The 14,551-nt window shown below is 36.2% G+C and overlaps 1 protein-coding gene across 9 annotated transcripts in view; it reads left to right on the top strand.

Moving 5' to 3' along the window:
• Nucleotides 1–14,551, top strand: part of LARS2 (leucyl-tRNA synthetase 2, mitochondrial) — a 145,655-nt gene that overhangs the window by 59,637 nt on the left and 71,467 nt on the right. For 6 of the 9 annotated variants that reach the window (XM_074840562.1, XM_074840588.1, XM_074840571.1 and 3 more), the window contains 3 exons: nt 633–761; nt 10,727–10,818; nt 14,226–14,286. In XM_074840562.1, the coding sequence (XP_074696663.1) occupies nt 633–761; nt 10,727–10,818; nt 14,226–14,286 (282 nt within the window). Of the gene's footprint in view, nt 1–630; nt 762–5,609; nt 5,666–7,753; nt 7,881–10,726; nt 10,819–14,225; nt 14,287–14,551 lie in introns of those variants that run through there. The other 3 variants (XM_074840605.1, XM_074840627.1, XM_074840616.1) reach the window with 3 other exon arrangements.

Genomic DNA, 14,551 nt, shown 5'->3' with positions numbered 1-14,551 from the left:
ATTTACTCAAACCTAACTAAACGAAATTTTTACCTTCTTTTCACTGTGCGAGATAGTGCTTGTAAGATGACTTTGGATCTGAGCATACATAGTAGAACTGAACAGTTTCACTTCAGTGGATGATTGAGTCAGTCACTCAGTGAGTTACTGCAGGTCAGCTGACAAAAAGCAACTGGCCAGCAGTGAGCTCCATGTTTGTTTTAAATACAAAGTAAAACACTTATTTAAACTGTTGGAAGGATAATTTAATCTGTCATGTTTTCAGTTTTTGGTGGGACAGATTAGGAGTGCATAGATAATCAATTACAGATGCTATGGTAGGGAATGGTGATTTGTTAAGCTGCAGTTATGTTAATGTATCTTTTGTTGAGTAAAAGTTGATTAAAAACAATTTTCAAGTGCCATATAAATATCAATATAAATTGATGAGATGGCAGCAAAGTCTGGTAAAACCTCTCTGTTTACAGCCCCAAAGAATTTGATCTGATGAACTTTGTCAGTGCTCACTTGGATCAATTCCAGCAGAACCTTGTTTATCTTCACGATATTGTGTAGTTTATAATGTGCACGTGTATATATTCAAGTGAAATGCTAACTCATGTAGTTACAACTTTCTAAAAATTTCTTTCTAGAAATCAAGACCAAAATTTTATGTGCTTTCTATGTTCCCATATCCTTCTGGAAAGCTTCACATGGGCCATGTTCGTGTCTACACCATCAGTGATGCGGTAGCTCGGTTCCAGAAAATGAGAGGGATGCAGGTAAGAAAAGATTGGCAGTAGGACTGGGTGGCTTTTTGATGTTTTAATACAGTAATTGGTCAGGAAATTAGTATTTTCCAGAATCCATGAAGGTGAATGTTTAGTTGGAATATATGCTACAGATGCATAGGTAATGACCTGTGGAGCTTTGAATATTGAAATTTGAGACTTTTTTAAAAACAGGTGGTGTTCAGAACTCACTGTTGATAACAAATTGTTAAAAGCTATCTCCAATGATACAGCTGATGCTGTGTCAGCTACCTGAATCTACTGATGTACAGCACAGTGTCAATGAGATGTGTGGGCCACACCATTTCTATGAGAGGAGACTGAAGACCCTGCTGCTGTCTGGGTGGGACCGTGGGGGAGGAGACGGTGTAGCTAGCAAGAGAAAACTGAGACACCACAGAAGTCAACTTCTTTCACCTCTTCTGCTCCTGAGAACCGGTTGATGCCCTTTGTCAGACTCAGAGGGACATCCTGCTCCTCTGTGCCAGCTGGGAGGGAAGCCCTTTCTCATGACTGCTACAAGTCAGATGAACAGGGTCGTGTCACATGTCGCATTGTGTGGGTGTAACTGTAGAAGTTTGTGTTCTGTAGCAGCTGACCCCTTGGCTTGCCTGTTTCAGCCTTGCTCATACATACAAAATGCTGTCTTCTGAAGGTGCAAGACTACGAGGAAGGCTAAGATTAGCTAACTTGCTGCATCTTCCCTTCCGTGTCCCTCTTTTCCAGTCCACCCCATGCCTGCCGTAATTTTTCCCGTTCTCCCTTCTCTCTTTCCGGTAGGTAGAAGGTGTAGCTGAGAGCTTAGTCCCTGCAGTCTACAGGTGCCATCCTAATTGGTGTTCTGCAGTAAAGGGTGGCGGGTAGAATTCGAAGGATGTAAGGAAGGTGTGGGAGAATTGTGACCTGAATGACAACCATATTAAGGAGGAAGAAGACATTTGGTAGAGGGAAAATGTTGAAAATCTGGGAAACAGTAGGAAGGAGAATGGGAAGAGAATACCCGGTTTTGGCATAAGGAACAAAAAGGAAAGAAAGAGCTGTAGGCAAGAGTCTAGCGTACGACTCAGAAAGGAATTCTCTCTAATGTACAAGAGACAAAGAACAGCTCAAGAATATAGGAATCAGAACCTCAAAAGAGTACAAAGAAGATCAAATGGAGAAATAAATGTTAGTTGCTGGTTGTGGTACTAAGTACAATTTCCTTGCTACAAGTGCTGTAGAAGTGTAGTGTTTCCTGGATTTATCATCATCCATGAGATTCTTAAAGGTATTGTCACTGAATTATTCAGTGTGCTGCCTTTCCAAATACTGTGTATTTTATGCCAATGATGAACATACCGTGCATTGAGTATGTGCTGCTGCTTTACAGAAATGCGTTCTCATGCTTTTAAAATTACAGGAAAAAGAAATAACTGCCTTAGACTTTAAATGAGAAAAAAGCCCAATGTCTGTTGTAACACTAATCTTTCCGAACTCCTCTGAATGACCAGAACTTATATCTCACTAAAAAAATTGAGCTAACTAGGTTCTTGAGGGGACTTTTGATTCTTTCTTGATGTTAAGACCAGTGGAGATGTTATTTCAGGACATAGCTCATCTCTCATCAATAACAGTGATGAGAGAGTGAAGATATCCACTAAATTTCTATTCAGAAAGATGAAAACTTGCTTCCTCTTGTACTAGCTAAAATAAAGTGAAAATTGTCTACCTCTAATAGGATGCTGTAGATGTTAGCTTTTGAATACAAGGGAAGTAGGCACCTTTAGTAGAAACCTTTGGAGAATATGAAAAGATAATTCAATTAAATACAAGAGCCACTGTGAAAGCAAGTTTTTATTTCCATGATTGCCTATTTTTTTTTCAGAAAAGTTTTGAAAGTCTTTTAAAGTTTTTAAATCTTGCATTTCAGCTTAGTTTTATATTTCATGTAAAAATGACTTTGAAGGATATTAGATTGCCTGTAGAACATGCTGAATTTCTATAAATATATGTATCTTCTGTTGTGTTAACCACTTTGAACATCTATTTATGACTAAAGGTGGGCAGCCAAAGAATTTAACCTTCATGTACGATTAAGAGACATTAAAGATTTCTCAGATGATTTTCTGAGTATGTCAGACTAAGAGCTATTGTGTTAGTGATGTAGATTAACTTGATAGAAATTATATTTACCTTAAAAAACCTTTTCTTTATTAGCCATGCTAATTTCTCCATCGCTTAGAATTAAAGTCTTTATAGTTGATTTTTCTCCTCACAATTTATCAGCCTCTAGATGTTTTCTCTGGCCATTGTCACAGTTGTACAGTCTGTTAAAGATTTCTTTCTTGTGATGGTTGTAGGCTATGACATAGTTATGTTTTATCACACATGAAATTTGATATTCCCAAGAAAAATGTTTTTCTCTGTATTCAGGGAATTACTCGAATTCTTCAGTACATAAAAAGAAAGAATGCTTTAGAAACAAAAAATGTTAGAATGCATAATTTTGAAGTTATTCCATTGATCTTATTTTTTTTCTTTCTGGAAATTCAGTTTTAATATTGCATGTTTGAAAGTTCAGGGATTACTAATTTTTTCCAAGTCAAAATTCCAAATAGAACTGAATGCGTTTCAGGTATTCAAGGCAAGTTTAGGGTAAGATTGTTGAGTAGTAATGTTTAAGCTTTGCTTCCATCATTTCCAAAATTAAAAAAAAAAAAAAAAGGAAGACTCATTGAAAATAATCTTAGAAACTGTATCTCTATATATAAATGTAGAACTGACCCTGGTTAGCAAGTCATAGAACTGCTAGAAACAGTACAGGTAGGTTGAAAGTGTTTGTAAGGCAACGAGGAGTGGTGGGCTGTTACCATGAAAAATACAGACTTACAGTTCCCAGGGAAAACTTCAGACTACAATGTATATTTGTTGTCTAATAATTAGTGAGGGAAAATATCAGGGAAAATATATATGGTGTGTACATAGCTGACTAGTATATATATGGTTGAGTAAGAGGGTAATGTATGTTGAATAAATTGGGGATATATTTCTTAGAGAATGACTTCATGAGAAAATAGTTAATTAGTTTCATATTGATTTAATCTGAACAGGCAAGAATTGACTTATTTGTTATAATACTTAAATAAGGATAAGCTTGAATGCCTTTACAAAGGGATTAGAGCTCCTTTAGTAAATTGGAACCATTTTTGGAATGCATGCATGTAATTTCTTCATATTGGAGGTAGTTTGAAATCTTAACTGGGAAAGTGTTAAACAATTTGGATGCTGTTTTTTTGTTTTTCTGAAATGGAACATTAGTATTTAATTTGTCTGGCTCGATAGGATCTGATTTTGTTTCAATTAAAATATTCTAGTGAGGTAATATGCACTGAAATCTACTGATATTTGCCAGGAACCTGTACTTCACCAGCATTTTAAGTGGGAAAATAAGTATTTGTTGCTTTTTTCCCCCCGCCTTGTTTTTGGAGGAAATACTGCTTTAGCATAAAGCCGTAAATTATATTGGTGACTAATGACACTGAAAATGAGCAATCAAACAGATTACCTAATGAGCAGCAGCCTTTTCTGCAATACGTGACTGGCTGGTCATTTATGAAATGGTGTACAGGGGTGGGATTTAATGCAAGTGTAACATCACAATAGGCAGTCCCTTTTTCAGTGTACTGATGAGTGATAAGCTTCGCAGAGTTTTCAGCAGGGGGTGCGTGAGTGTGTGTATTGCAGTACAGAGGTAATCACCACAGTTGTATCGATTCGGGGCCAGCACGTTGATTGTGCTGCTGGGTGATGAAGTCCCGTTTGTTTTACCTGAAGATCTGACCAGCGAAGCATTGTCTTGTTCCGACACTCCTCAAGGACCTGTAGGCAGTGCATGGGAAACAAACTCTGTTATGGGTTTGGATTGGGTTGCTGGATAAATGATTTGTAGGGTACATCTGTTATAACTTGTTTACATTCTAATTACTGAAGATGGAGTTTGAAGTCTTTGCGTGGGAACTGTAAACTGTACAGATTACTTAGCATGAATGCACCAAGCTAGTCTCTTTTCAAAATGTGTTAAAGATAACATTTTTCTTGAAGTACAATTAAAACAATTTTTGTGTATGGAGAGTTCTAGTCACAGATCTTATTACAAACATATTTCTTTAAAAATGCTATGAAAAAGAATTTATATATTTTAAATCGCAAATTTGTATCTATTAATAAACCAATCCAGAACTATAATGTGCAGTTTCTGGTTGTGTTTTCTCTGTGAATCTACATGCATGTTGTGTATTCAAATGTAGGAGTTTTGTAAGAAGTTAAGAGATTCCCTACTCATTATTTGAGTGCCATGTACAAATTATAGAGATTTTAATGGTGATTTTCACCATGGCAGATTTCGAGTCTGCTGCTGCTCAGGGAAAAAAGTATTTACCATTGCTTTATCATGCTATCATTACCATGTCTTTGATAAATTCCAAAGTGGATAATTTTTGCCTCTCAGAGGATTAAGAATAATTCCCTTAGCAATCAGTAAACAGAGAGCGATTCAGTTCAATAGATCCTGTGATATCTTTTTAATAAAATTTTGAATTGAAATTGATACCACAGCGAGGCTGTCACATATATGAGTTGTGCAGAAATGAGAATGATCATTGGACAATTCAGGGTGAAATTCCTGTACACTAAGATCAGATTTCTTAATTTATACTTAAACTGCTCCTCATAGCTGAGATTGGAATATTGTCACTGATATTTCCACAATATACACAAATGACTTAAAGAATGTTTTAGTTTTATCCAGAACATCATCTTTTTTAAATTGGATGTATTTTCATTAATTGTTTTCCCTTTCAGCAGTGAATCTTAATGCTCTTGAAATTGCAACAGTGAATGGTATTGAAGAAAGACAGGCAAGTTTAATTAAAACTTTATAATTAAGTCATCAATAGGATGAATTATTTCAGTACAGTTCCATTTTCTGATCGTCATTAGCTGCTGTGCTCCACCATATTTTTTGTGTGAGGTTGTTGTGTCCTTTCGCCAGGTTATTTTCTGTGGTATAAAACAAGTGGAAAGTATTACAAGTATCCTACGTGAATTGAATCTTATTTAAATTTAGTTTTCCAGTAGCAAGCACTGAAGGTGTGAATGAGCTCACTGTTTCATTTTGAAAGAAAAAGAGAAAATGAGGTATTATTTAAATGCAATTATGTTAGACAAGAATGTGTGAGATTAAGGAAGTGAGAGACACCTTTGTTTTCTAAATCTTTGTGATAGCATGTGGACATAGAATAATTTCTCATATTTTGTATCTTGTGAGAACAACATATAAATTAGAGAATTTTATAAGCAGAGTTATGTTTTGATAGAAATCTGGTTGGATTGATTATTTTTTAATTTGAAAGTGCCTTATCAGAATGCTAATATGCAGCATTGTGTTGCAGAGAGGCATTGAAATAGCCTTGCTAGAATGTACACACTAGTCAAAAATTCATTATTTTGCTCTATTTCCAGGTGTGCCTTGTCTGCTTGGGTTTTTTTTGTTTGGTGGTGGTAATTTTTAGCTGTTGTGTAATGGTGTTTTTTACCTTACTACACTTAAAAGGCAATTTAGGCTGCATTCAGGTGGAGGTCTTGTATTAAAAATGTGTTGTATCTGTAATCTATTGAAAATCAAGTCAGATTTTCAACATGTTCAGCCTAATTGTGGGCAGCCAGTGGAAGGAGCAGCCATCCTCTCCTTTCCCCTCTCCAACCGTGTCCTCACTGTCTCACTTGTGTGTGGTTGCACAGTTGTGAGGTCAAGTGCAAGGAGGATGACAGAAAGTTGCTGCTGGAACCAGGGGTGTTTTCTGGCAGCTGGAACTCATGACCACCCATGGCCTATTTTGTGAGCCTTTTTTGGTTAGTTCACGTCGAGTATGTCATGGGGCCATAACTAGAGACAGGAATGTAGACCTTGCTGTATTGATTCAAATCACTAATCTGTCAACGAGCCCTTTCATTTTCATTTTTGGTTGTCTTCTCTTATCACATATTCTCTGAAATAAATGTGTTTATTTACAGGCATTTTTGACACTGATTCTGCTGTATTTCTTAGAATTTAGAATGCATTGATCTGGATGTAAGAAAGATACGTCAGCTCCCTGGTCATAGTTTTGAGACATACTGAGCACATCAGGAGAGCAAACAAGTTCCTTGTTTCCTTACAAACATTAAGGAAAATTCACTGAATTGTCTGTCCTAGTTATGTTGATGGAGGCATAGAACGGAGTGTTATGAGATCACTGTCAGCTTTGTGTTATATAGTACTTACTGATCTCGCCTACTAATGTCAGTGTGATGGGCTGATTGTTACAGCAGCGAATAGATGAAAATCGTCTGAGAGGAAGAGCTGAGATCTCACAAATGAATTAATGGAGTTACTGTGTCTTCCTCTGCTTTGTCCCACAGTCACATTAAGAGCTCCAGCCATTATTAATGACAGATTTTTGACCGTGCTGTGAAATTATTTTTAAAGTAATGCTTCGAGCTAATTTGAAGTCAGAGTCTTTGGGATCTAAAATGTTTTTCTTTTTAGTAATCTGCTCCCGAAAAGACTGCTCAGTGTGGTAGTTACCAAGCACTTTGTTCCCCACATACTAATTAATCACTTTATTGCAACTTCATGTTCCTGTGCAAAACATAGTACGTTGAGTGGTAGAAAATGCCAGTCTTTCATAGCTGATCCTGCCTGATCATGTGAACTTCTAAGGATCTTAAGCCATGTAATAATCTGTATTCAAGACTAACCTATTAGTTTTAACTAAGAAGAGTTTACCTGTCCACTTCATTGTGAAGGCCAGAAGCACACAGCTGCCTTTGGCTTCTGCCGTCTTAAAATGACTGAAACTATAGCCTGCCTTCTTTTACGATGTATAGGCGTCCTTAGACTTATGCAAGCCTCCTGTCCTACAAGATATGTTCATTATTTGTTTTTCTTTCTCCTTGCGACCTAGAAAAAATACTCTCTGTACAGAGAAGCGATGCTTGGAAGAACAGTTGCTCTAGTGAGCAGAACTGATCCCTCAGTTGCATAAGGTTTAGAGACGGCTGTCAGAAGCAATCAAGTCAGCATTCAAGAAAGTGGATGATATTTTTTTCTTCTGCTTGTCTGTAATGCTGGAGGGAGCAGCCATATTTTCTGCTAGTCAGAGCCTATGACCAACCCATCTAGGAGCTACAAGGAATATCCTTTGGTCTTCAAAATTGCTTTCTTCCCGTTTTTGCTTTGTTTTGAACAGTTGAACTCTTCCTTTATTCTTTGTGCCAACTTCTGACATGTATATATTCTTCTCCTCTTCCATGTCTCTTGAGATTTTTATGCTTTTCAGAACTATATAGTTAATCTCAGTCTTGTGTTTTATGTTGGCTGAGTTAAGGTGTAATGCCAAGTGATGCGTGGAGACTGTGACATTTTAACTGTAGATACGTAATATACATTCCATCCAGAAGCAGCTGACCTGTTGTTTAGACAAATGCATTTCACAAACCTTTCAAATCCATTCACAGTAGGGAAGTAAAAGAGACAATAAACTTGAAATAATTTTCTAAACCACTGTGCATGTTATATTCATCTCTATAGCAACTACATAAATAGATCTATCCTGGAGATTAATTTGAGGATATTTTTAATGTCTCTTGAAATTCAGGTTTCTGATTAAAACTTGAATTAGCGTACTTCTTCAGCTCTTTAACTTGAAGAATGCTATTGGTTGTTAAATTGAACTGTCTTTTGAGCGTGATAAGTGAATACACTGTATGATATTTTTAATATACATGCTAGAACTGGGAAGATCTGTGTGATTAGATAATTCCTGCTAGTGCTGATGGTACAGTGATAAAATGTCTGCACATTAGCTGTCTGGAGCATCAGTCAGCCCTTTTGGGGAGTCTGTAGCTGGTAGTGAAGCTGCTCTTCCCACATCCTTTTGCTCATGAGTGTGAGAAATTAGATTGTGCCTTGCTTTTGGCTGCCTGTCTATATCCAGGAGATTTTCAGAAGCCAAATTTTACAAAAATTAATCAAGAGTAGTTTTTCTAATCTCCTTAATGTGTGTCAGCTTGTAGTAAAATAAGGCATTTGTAGGGATGCAAATGTAGAGCACTTGTCTAAACAAAGAGGGTTTAAATAAGAGAAAATATATGTGAAAAAAAAAAAAGTTGGTTTATTTCATCATTTCTGTCCAGAGACAGGTCATCAGCAACAGTAATGGGCAAAAAGAGCTGAGCTGCAGAAACTAGTATTTTAGTATGTCCTTAAAAAATTTTGTTGAGATTTGTAGTTTATGTAAACTTTACCTTTCTTTTTTCTCTTTTATACTAATAGTTTTGATTACTGGTGGGGAGAGGGAGAGGAGAAGGGCTGAGGTGTGCTTCCACAGGGCATTGACAAGTGGTTTAGGCTCCAAATGAAGTTTTCCATGTAATGTTTATAATGTGGGGAAGTAGGGAGTTAGAACTCAAGTTTTCTGACACTATGATATGTGGAACAATAATATGTCTGATAATAGGGAAGATTTGTTACACAGAATAGCATTCTGATTTCTGTTAGATTCATACATCAAAAATGTGCTGTGCATGGACCCTTACTGTACTGGCTTGAATCACAGTTGATCACTGGTTAATACCTTTGGTTTTGTTGCTGCACCAGCAAAATAATGATATACAGCAGGTTTAGTGTTAGCTCAGTATTGAAAACAAGAATGCTGAGGAGTCACATCTGTTAAATCCTGTTGCTTTTACACCGAGTTGGTGCCTAGGGCACCTTTATAAACATGTCTATAAAGTATTTTTTATGAAATATTCCATTGAAGTCAGAGGATTAGAAGGCTGTGGCAAAGAAGAATAAAAATAATTCAACCAGTGACAAAAGTAGCTCTTATGCTTCCGAAATAAACAGATTTTTCACATGGAGATAGCTTATGAGATTAGTATTGCTGGGCTTGCTTTCTTACTGCTTGTTTGCTTCCATGCCACTAAAGAACAAGTTCTTTATATAAATACATATTTTAAGGGGTAAAAATTTTTATTTCTTACAACCTGTAAAATGTTACTTAGGCATGTTTTGCTATTGTTAAACTTGTGTAACTTTAATCATAATTGTTAGATTTATAGCACATTTGTAGGTATAAAAAATGGGATTTTTTTTCAGGTATCCAATATATGTGTTTAATGACAACATCTTAAGTGCTGGCCTTTCTTTCCCTGGTTATTAAACAGGGTTTTGAATACTTACTGTATTGGTAGATTATTTTTCCAAATAATTCAGACATTAATAAGAAAGATACATATCTATTTCAACAGGAATTATCTATTTTATTTTGTAGTAAACATTTTTTTCCACCTTTATTTGTGGTCATGAAATACAATTTGTCGGTCTGTAGTCTAGATTTACAAAAGATATTTTAGTAAAATTTGACTAAAACAGTTTTCCCCATCCTATTCATTTTATCTGTTGGATTTAAGGCTATCATAGGGTTTTTATCTTTTTTTTTTTTTCCTTCAACAAAAGAAAAAAGTAGGCGACACTTCAGGTATATAAAACTTGGTTCAATTAGTTTTGCTTGCTTTCTTCTTCTTTAGAATGAGTATTTGATTCTGTATAGCAGTAGCATCAACTGCTGATTTTGATGACCACACAAATTTAGAAAAGATTGATTTTTGTCATTTTCAACTTGGTATTGAAATAGTCATGAGGATTTATTACATAATACTTTAAGCTCCCTCTAACATTGCACTATAGATAGCAAGTATGCTTCATATTCATCTTATAAAACAGATCTAGCCATGGTTGGCATGTTTTGAAGAGGTTCAATTGAGACAAAGCAAATGCTGAAATGCAAAACACCATTTGTTATTTGGAGGCCTGTGTGTGTTGCTGATGCCGTTCCAGAGTTATGTAAGATGGTGTTTTTCCCTTTTGCTGACAGGTGATAAATCCAATGGGATGGGACGCATTTGGTTTACCGGCAGAAAATGCTGCAGTTGAACATGGGCTTCACCCTGCAAGCTGGACACAAAGGTAGTTTTTAATGAATTAAGTAATATGACATTTCCACTGTGAATACCTGTACTGTGGCCCCCATAAACCCACAAAACAGAGCAAAACCAGTGTAGAAGAAAGATGGTAAAGAAAGAACCAGGGTTATTTGCCAGTATTTTATGGGACTGTACAGATGATTCAGTTTTGAAAAATAAATGTATCAGGATGATTTTCAAGGTTTTAATCTCAATGACTTTTAAATTGTAAAAAGGTAGAATATTGAAAGAGTAATGTTTCCCAAACACCCAAATCAGTAAGAAATAAATCAGAATGTCATTATGGTGAGTTAAATCTTAGTATAGAATACACAGTTGAAAATTATGAGCTATGTGGTTAGATTTGCTAGCAGTTTTCAGTACCGTGCGAAAGAGGAAGAAGATAGTTTTTTCATTTGAGACTGGGTCTTGGAAAGTGATAAGCAGGCATTATTGATACTGATTTCCATGAAAATTGGGTGTTGTGTTCCCCTAATATTCTTTAAAATGAGTAGAAAGTTGTATAAGTAAACATTCATTTCTATAAATGACTTGGAAACCAGTTTTCTTAAGTGAAGCTGTTTGTTGTGCTCTGGATGCAGTAATCTAGCTGTGGTATCTTTTTGGACCTTGATCCATTTCCTTCTTTGATAATGCTGTTTCTTTTAAGTTTTTTTCATGCTTCTGGTCCCATCTTAAGATACTTGATACTTTTCCAACTAAAATATGATGGCAATTTATTTCATTTAGGGAGAACACATGAGTGCACTACACACAAATTCTGAGTTAGTTATGCTCATTTTTAAAAATTTCCTTAACATATGGTTTAGGTAAGAATATGTGTGAGAACCAGTTACCATCAAGATGTAAAAAACTGGTTTTGTTCTTCTGAGCGTCTAAAAAATCACTGTGCACAGTGTGTTGTGGGCTATCTATTACATTGTAGCATGGTCAGTAAATTGATGATTTCTGTCTTCTTTCAACAAGCCTACCGAAGCTCAGCTGTAAAACAAATCTACATATCTCTTAGATCTGAGTGCCTCGGTTTTACCTCAGATATCTTGGTGGAACCTTCACCAGATAGAGCATTACTGTGATCCTTACCTACATGACAAATGAGGCACGGAGAAGTGAAGGTTGTGGTTTTGAGACAAGGCTTACATTAAGTACTTGCTAACTACAAAGGGTTAGTGTTTTCCCCTTCGCCCTACTACATGGTCCCTCCTCACCTATTGTACTAGCTTTGGCACTTGTAGGGAATCTTCAAACTGACTTGGCTTGCCAACTCAGAAGAAAGCCATTCTGCCAACTGCTTGAGTTGAACTGGCTCAAAAGAAAAGCAGTGAGCACGTGGGGCAGAGAGACTGTGCAATAGCAAAGACCTGTATCAGCTCAGCCTGTCTCAGCAGTTTGTTTAGGTCATATCAAAAAGCATGTGACAGGGCACACCCTGAGCTGATTCTCTTTTCTTGTAGATAGGTGTGTATTGTTTCATACACTCAAAGCAGTTTAGCTAGTAGTTAAAAGTACAAGAAGTTTTATACTGCAAGAAAGTTTTGCTTTGAAAATTTCCTTAGTACTGAAAAGAGTGATTGTCTATTTTTAAGAGTTAGATAACAATATTATAACAACAAACTGAGAAAAGTTAGCACATCATCATTGGGACTGATTATAACAACATCCAAATAGAAAAATTATTTACATACCCAGTTTTTTTGATTATTCTAAGGAAGGGAGTTGGTTCATCATATGGGCAGTTTAAGTTCTGACTACTGAAGTAATTGCTGTCTCCTCTTTTCTCCACTGTCCCTATCCTGAATGTTTCTCATGCCTGCGGCAGGGAGGGATGACTGAGCTGAACATGGAGCTGTGATGGTGTGTGAGCAACCTCATGTGTTTTAGTCATCCTTGGCGCAGAGCCAGCCACCCCTGTAAAAGGGGGCACACCATAAGCATTTCAGCTTTCTTGTTTCAGGAGTGAGCAACCAAATTTCAGAGCATCCTGGTTTTCTGAACAGGTGATTTAAAATGAACTCAAATTGACCATTACTACTTATATTCTCAAAGTTAGGAAAAAACCATAAAAGCAAATGAAGACAGAATTACTTATACAAACACAGAGAAATTGCTGTTACTAAGAGTTAGTATATTGGCAGAAGCTTTGTGAAAATACACTCAAATCTGAAATTTTTTATTGGTACAGTTCTTTTTGAGTGGGACTTTAATATAAGCAGTACTACTGAAAGTATGGTTTTCCCCGGTGGAAGCTGTGAGTCCATAAGAGGATTTCCTGGTATACTACCAGGAAAATTCCTTACCAGAAAAGTCAGGCCTTCTCTAGTGTAACTGGGGCTCTGTGACTGTTAATACTGGATATTTGCATACTCAGCAGTGCAGGTTTGTTCTGGATCAGAATTAAATGCTTGGTTTCATGACTGTCAAATTAGCCACTGTCGGAAGATAACTTTATCTGACATAATGCATTTTAGTAGAAAGTTAAAAAGTCCCTAAGAAATTTTAAGCAATTTTAAAGTATGTGAATAGATTCACACCACGTCACTAGTTAATCTCGTGTAACTGTGGGTATTTTAGTAAACTGTATTTAGTAGATTTTCAAACTAAAGCTTCACTGTATATTCTGATGTGTCTTATTTTACATTTTTATTATAATCCATCTGGGACGAGGTCTTAGCCCTACAGTTTTGCAGCTGACTTAAGTTTATCTATGGCTGTTCTGCCACCAGAAGTTTAGTGGTTCCTTGTCACCTCCCAGGATATAAGTTCCCACTACCTCCTTTGTGTTGGCTCAGATGTTTTTGCAGCCACAGTGTTGATTTAATCAGCCTTTTGATCAGAGGGAGGCCAGAAAACTGGTGAGGTATTTTTGGAGAACTTTTTGTAGGGCATGTCTTCAGTTGAATAGGTGAACTGGTTCTACTCATCCTATAGCCACACTATCACCAGAGCAAGGCAAAATACATCCAGGATAGCATTGCCAGGATAGAGCAGGATTAAGCTGATGGTGAAATTGTGTCCTACTCCATCATGAAGATTTCAGAGGACCCTTTGAAAGTAAAGATAATTAAAAACAATGAGAAGTGATGCTTCAGAAACCTTTGCCTCAAACTGCAGTGCCATGTTTGCTTTTCAGTTATGCTCAAATCAAGAGAAGACAAATTGTTGTCTTGTATACACAGCTATTGAAATTGAACCAGCATACACTAGGGACTTTTGAAATTAATATTTAAGATGAGTATTCTGGCAGTTCCTTGAGTTTGACTGCTAGTGAGATAGTAGTGTTTAGAGGTTAACTAGTGCTTTTGATTTCTCAGAACTTTATAAGCACCTTATTTTGAATATGATCATGTGATAGAAATATTTTAAGTTAATAATTTTTTTTTAATTTTACAGTAATATTCAACACATGAGAGAACAGTTTGATGCACTAGGTCTGTCTTTTACATGGGAAAGGGTAAGATTTTCTTTTTTAAGGCATGCTGCTTTATTTTACTGTATGATAGAACATCAAAAACCATGGAATTTCACCATTTTATTTATGATAATATAGAAGTCTCTGAAAGAGGCCATTTTAAGATGTTAAACTGCAAAATCAAGCTTCTCTCAAGCTTTTTATCATATTTCTCTCACTTTTGATGTACGGGTATCATCTGATTAATCTCAAGGTTTAGGAGAATCTTTAAAGTGATTTCAGTTTTGCATTTGGATTTTTCTCTCTG

The sequence above is a fragment of the Strix aluco genome, chromosome 1 (assembly GCF_031877795.1).
Source record: "Strix aluco isolate bStrAlu1 chromosome 1, bStrAlu1.hap1, whole genome shotgun sequence".
NCBI lineage: Eukaryota > Metazoa > Chordata > Aves > Strigiformes > Strigidae > Strix > Strix aluco.
The sequence above is the reverse complement of the archived record's forward strand: the minus strand, read 5'-3'. Positions and strand labels throughout refer to the sequence as shown.